This window comes from Pinus tabuliformis, chromosome J (genome assembly GCF_031772625.1).
Source record: "Pinus tabuliformis cultivar Carrire ecotype Pingquan chromosome J, CPIR1, whole genome shotgun sequence".
NCBI classification, from domain to species: domain Eukaryota; kingdom Viridiplantae; phylum Streptophyta; class Pinopsida; order Pinales; family Pinaceae; genus Pinus; species Pinus tabuliformis.
The window spans coordinates 131560973-131566920 of NC_142295.1; the positions used below are offsets into that span (position 1 = coordinate 131560973).

The 5948-nt window shown below is 45.5% G+C and overlaps 1 protein-coding gene across 1 annotated transcript; it reads right to left on the reverse strand.

The window, feature by feature from the left end:
- Positions 1–204: 204 nt before the first annotated feature.
- On the reverse strand, positions 205–5711 carry LOC149225969 (uncharacterized). Its single transcript, XM_089380058.1, has 2 exons — positions 4681–5711; positions 205–4423 (listed from the first exon to the last, which is right to left on the reverse strand). Exons 1-2 carry the CDS (start codon positions 5709–5711, stop codon positions 205–207), a joined length of 5250 nt encoding a protein of 1749 aa, XP_089236184.1.
- Between the last annotated feature and the right edge of the window lie 237 nt (positions 5712–5948).

Below are 5948 nucleotides of genomic sequence, written 5' to 3' on the forward strand. Positions count from 1 at the left end.
GTTTTTTTTCTTTCTAGAAGGATTCTTTCAAGGAGATGATTCAAAATTGAACTTCAAAATTATATGAAATTTTTTTTTTATTTTTTTTTTAACTGTAACGGTTATGGAATTTTATTGAATCTGGTGGAAAAGGAGAGGGGCTTTGCCGAGGCAGCCCTGCTTACAACTTGCTTGTGCTTCTAATACAGCTGCTGAAACAAACTATTATGGAGGAGTTTCTATGAAGCTATCCTCATTGATGAAGAGCCGCCCTCTGTCCAGTGCGCTTCCTTTGTTTGCCATCAAGTCCGCTTCACTGTTGGAAGTTCTGAGAATATGATATAATTTGGTGGTTGTAAAGTATGAAAGAGCTCTTTTTAGTCTTTCCAGAGTTCTGTTGAGGCCTGCATTTCGGAATAACTCTCCATCCCTCAACTTCTTTATTAGAATCTCCGAGTCTCCAAAGATCTGGATATCCTTGACCCCTTTTGCTCTGGCAATTTGGCAGGCTTTAAGGAGGCTGAGAAGTTCTGCTTGATTGTTGGTCTTCACGCCGAGGCCCCAGTAGAAAAAATCTCTGGAGCGCCCTTCAGGAGAGAAGATGATCCCACCGGCGCCCGAGGGGCCAGGGTTACCTTTAGAAGCCCCGTCAAAGAATATTGTATGAATGTTTTGAGCTCTCCACCACTTCTGGAATGTTTCATCTGCATCTCTTTTCTTCCAGGTTGGGTGCTCTAGATTAGGTGCAAAGAGAGTTTTCCTGTTTTGCAATGTAAGCTTTCCAATCCAACGCTTCTCAACCTGCTGTAGAGTTGCATCTTCTTTATAGTACTGTTGCTGCACCGTCTCTAGGAGAAGAGATCTAGCCTTGGCTGCTACCTGCAAAGAAGTTAACTGGTGTTCCTTGAAGACCTTCTGATTGCGGGCCAACCAGATTTTCCAGCAGACGAACTTGGGCAGCGCATTCCAAATTTTATTCCAAATCGATTTTTGCTGAATGTGTCGAGGGTACCGACGGCTCCATTCAGAAAAGAGATCCGGAATTGTTATGTGAGCCGGGGAGGTTATATGTAGATCTTGCAGCGTATGTTCCCAAACTGCCTTTGCAAATTGACAGTCGATAAAAAGGTGTTGCACAGTCTCGGCGTGGCTTCTACAGAGGGCGCACCAATGAGGGCCGGCAAAACTTCTTTTTGCAAGGTTATCACCTGTTAGGATCTTATTATGGATCAGGGACCAGACAAAAAAATTGATTTTCGGAAGAGCAGTGGGAGCCCAAATGTTTTTCCAAAGCGCTGGACTGTGCTTGCTGTTTCCTTTTATTTGATATGCTTTGTATCCTTCCGCAGCAGAGTAATCGCCAGAATGGCCCCAACCCCATCGATCTGTCATTGCTCTGTGGATCGGGGCGGCCTCTTCGAGTTGCTCCATGAAGATGTTCAGTTGATGCAGTAGATGGGCTGGTGGTGCAGGGATTGCCCAACCTGTCCAATCGCCTTGCTGGTCCCATTCAGATATGTCATAGAGACTTGTCTTCCCGGTAGAGGTTAACCACTCTATTAAACCTACGATTTCTTCATTTTCCTTTATGGCATCTCGCCCCATTATCCTATCATTCCAGATGCTGGTTTTCTTGCCATTCCCCGGTATTCTGTAGATTTTACTATTGAAAATTTTGCTGCTCTTGAGACAGAGTTTCCACAAAAGAGTGCTGTTGGCTGTGTGGTCCAATCGAAGGTTTCTTAACTCATCACTGGTAGTGTATTTTGAGCGAAGAGTGGCGCTGACAGGGTGACTTGGCTCTTTATACATTTTCCACAGGATCTTACTGCCTAGAGCAAGATTAACCAGAGAGGGATCTTTGATTTGGAGACCTCCTTCATCGAAAGGCTTCTTGACTGTTTCCCAGTTGACCAGGTGCAGTTTCTTGTCGTTGCCCCTGCCCCCTTGCCAGAGGAAATTCCTAAGAAGAGAGGAGATTTGGTCCATGATATTTCTGGGAGCAAGCAGAAAGGCAGCTTGGTAAATTATTAAAGAGGAGAGCTGTGATTTGATTAAAACAACCTTACCTCCTTTTGTCAGCCAATGGCCTCCCCATTTCGAGATTTTGGCTTTGAATTTGCAGATTATGTCACTCCACAGCGATCTTTTGTTCACTCCTGAGATTATAGGGAGACCGAGATATCTGATGCTCTCCCATTGTGAATGCCCTTTGAATCCAAGAGTGTTGGCTATGTTAATGAGTTCCTGGTGGTTTGTATTCCAGCTGAAGACTTCGCTTTTGCTTTCATTTACCAATGCTCCTGAGACTTTGCAGTAGCTCCTAATGACCTTGCCAAAGGCTTTTGCAATTCTGATTGAGGCACCCCCCAGAAGAATCGAATCATCTGCAAATAAAGCATGGTTTATGGGGCTTAATCTACTGGTGATTTTGAGGCCCGGGATGGAGCCTGACAGTCTTTCATCTTCGAGTTTTCTGCTTAATGCTTCTGCCATTATGATGTAGAGATAGGGAGAGAGAGGGCATCCCTGCCTGATGCCTCTCTTCGCTTTAAAGAAGTTTGCAGGTCTGCCATTTATGAGAGGAGCTATCCATGGATTGTTCATGCAGGCTTTTAGAAGATTAACAAACTGAATGGAGAAGCCAAAGGACAGCAAGACTTTGCTGAGAAATTCTCTATTAACTCTGTCGAACGCGTTTGCCATATCTAGCTTTATTAACATGCCTTTCTCCTTTCTCTGCTGGCTTGTGTGGATGGTCTCTTGAACTTGGATGACGTTGTCGAGGATGTGTCTACCCTTCACAAAACCTCCTTGAGATGTTGAGATGATTCTAGGGAGCAAGGGCTTCATTCTATTGGCCATCAGCTTTGCCAAGATCTTATAGGAAGCATTACATAAGGAAATTGGCCTGAATCTGGCAAAAGTTTCCGGGTTAGATTCCTTGGGGATCAGAGCTAAGTAGGTTGAGTTGGTGCTACCACCTACTTTGGCTTTTGACATGAATCCCCTTACCATCCTTTGGAGGTCATATTTTATTATGTCCCAGCAGACTTTGTAGAAGTGAATGGAAAAACCGTCCGGTCCGGGGGCCTTGTCAGAGTCCATGGACCAGATGGTTTTGATAATTTCTTCCTCTGTGACAGGTTTACATAACTCTGCATTGTTCTCAGGCGAAATTAAGGAGGGTATGTGATTGAGAAATTCTGCTTCCTCCATTTCTTCACCTTGATCATCCGAGCTGAAGAGATTCTGAAAGTGTTGTTCTGCAGCTTCTTTGACTTGTTGATTGCCCTTGCAGATTTGGCCCGTCATAGTCTTTATTTCTGTTATGTGGTTCCTAGACAATCTAGCCCTGTACTGCCGGTGGAAAAAAGAGGTGTTGCGGTCCCCTCCTTTTAGCCACAGGCTCCTTGATTTTAGTCTCCAATATTCTTCCTCGTTTCTGAAAGATTTATAGGCTGCTCTCTGCGCTCTAATTTCCTTTTCCAAGAGGTTTTCATTAATAATTTTGCTTTCCATATTATTTTGCAGGGAATGCAGGGCCTGGACAGCTGCAACTCTTAGAGAGGTGGGGTTGGGCGCTGGCTTCTTGATCCATTCTTTCAAAGCTTTTTTAGTGAGCTTCAGTTTTTGCTCCCAAACAAAGCTTGGGGATCCTGCAATGGGGGTGTTCCAGGATGCTTTCACCGTGTCCATAAAGCCTTCTCTTTCAATCCACTGAGGAGAGAATCGAAAGGGAATGGGGCCCAAGTCTTCTTCATCTTCTAGGCAGAGCTGAACTGGCTTGTGATCCGAGGACAATTTGGGCAGGATTTTTGATGTTATGATTTTCTTGTTCATGAGGAGAGATTGCACTAGAAAGCGATCGAGCCGAGCAGAGATGTGGTCTGTTCCAGATCTATTATTTGACCAGGTATATAAACCGTGTATTGGGTTAAAGTCATGAAGATCCCAAGTCTGAGCGATTTCCTCCACAACGCCCACCATAGGGTCCTTGTGATCAGTGCCTCCTCTTTTTTCTTTGGCTTTCAGGACAATATTGAGATCACCCGCGAGGATGATGTTGTTAGGGGCTTCCTGTTCGAGGAAATCTGCCAAAGACTTCCAACAGTCTCTTTTTTCTGAATAGTTAACTGGAACATAAAGATTGACCAAAGAGATAGTTAACTTACTTGAAGTGTGGGTGAGTTCTGTGTAGATCCAGTGCAAGGTCTCATGAGTGCTAATCAGCTGGAATAGTTCTCCATTCCAGAGCGTTGCCAGGCCTCCCGAGGATCCCCGAGCGCTGACAGCTATGCCTGAGTTCTTCTTCCATTTTGAGTTTCCGGTTTCTAGCAGGGCTTGTCCTACTATCTTAGTCTCTTGGAGCATGAGTATATCTGCAGGTTCCGATTTTAGAAGGTCTTTTACTGCTTCGACTTTTGCGGGGCTCCCCAGTCCTCTGCTATTCCAAGAGACTAATTTCATTATTTACCTATGCTTGGGGTGGAACCGCCCTTGGAAGTCCTGGGCCTGTTACTTCTCCCGATTGTCATTTCTATCGTGGATTGGCTCCCTTGGGTTTTGAACCTTTCTGCTTCTTCTTCTCTTTTTTCTTTACGGGATTTCCTTCCTGGTCTTTTTAATGGCCTCTCATAGAGTTCTTCTTCTGAAGACTCAGAGCTTATAGCTGGCTTTTTCTTCGCGATGTCAGCATACGTGGGACTTGAGGGGCTGCCTTGGTTGGCTTCAATGTGGATTTCACCTCCTGCCTCTTTGCTTTTTGGTGAGGTTTCCTCAGGATTCTCATTAGCCTGAGCTTTGGTCGGCAGATCTGGTTGCGCCTCCTCAGATCCTTTTTCGTTATCTCCTGTTTCCTGAGCTGGGGTATCATTGTTCCTGTCACTTGTTGGAGCGCTTTTTCCTGAGTTTTTCTTTGCTTGGACTGATCTTTGGACTAAGGTCCATTGTTCTCCATTCTGTTTCTCAACCTGTTCCTCTGCTTTCTTCTTACAGTTCTTGGCGAAGTGGCCATAGCCATGACAGTGTCTGCATTTAAATGGGAGCTGTTCGTAATCAAGCTCTTGGATGTGAGACCAACCTGCCACCGTGAGCTTGATCGCTTCCGGCAATCCTTCTTCGAGATCCACTTCGACGCAGATGCGCGCACAAGAGTATTGATCTCTTCTTACTGCCTGATCTATATACTTGCCTAGAGCGTTCCCAATGGTCTGGAACGATTTTTGGTTCCAGCAGTGAAGGGGCAGATGGGGAAGTCTTACCCACACCGGTACCGCGGATGGAACATCTTGAGTGGGATCAAAATCTGGATTCCATTGATTTAGATAGAGTCCCTGCGGCCCCATGAAGTAGGGGCCGTTTCTGAATATTAGGCTTCTGTCTTCTGAGCATTCAAAGACAAAGACGAAGTACCCTTTGCCCACGAAGTAACTCTTCACACCATTTTTTATGAGAGATTGCCAGTTTCTTTGGGTCCATTCCTCCACAGATTTGGGAGAGGGCCATAGGCCTGTAAACTGGCCAATGAGGCCTTTTTCAGACAGGTTCAGAGCGGCTTTGCAGGTATCCTCCTCTGGCAGGGCAACAGAAGGGATCGATTCCAACCTTTTAATGAATTTTTGCTGGGTCAGTGAAGGTTGCCGAAGTGATCCGTTCGCTATCAGATTCTTGAATGCTGAAACTTCAGGGGGCGGATCCGGTGGGGGAGAAGGGCCCTCAGGGGCCTCCATCTGATTGCAGAGGGAGGGGGGGAGCTGTGCGCTGGGGCGCAGCAGCCAGAACAGGGCGGCGGGCTCAGAACCCTAGCTGCGGGCCGAGCTCTGAAATCCGCAGGCGGTCATCGTCTCCAAAATTATATGAAATTTAAAAACTATGTAGATACATTCATTAAGAAACTAGTTGACATGAAAAAGCATAAAAGATACGAGGATAATATTTCCTCAAATAATAGGTTGAAATAGATTGGA

Bases quoted from the DNA above. Each gene is read 5' to 3' on its own strand.
- LOC149225969 (XM_089380058.1), bottom strand. From the start codon at position 5,711: ATGGAGGCCCCTGAGGGCCCTTCTCCCCCACCGGATCCGCCCCCTGAA. The intron at 4,424-4,680 runs GTATGCTGACAT...TTGGAATAGCAG, and splicing joins GGCAGCCCCTCAAGTCCCAC to AGGACTGGGGAGCCCCGCAA.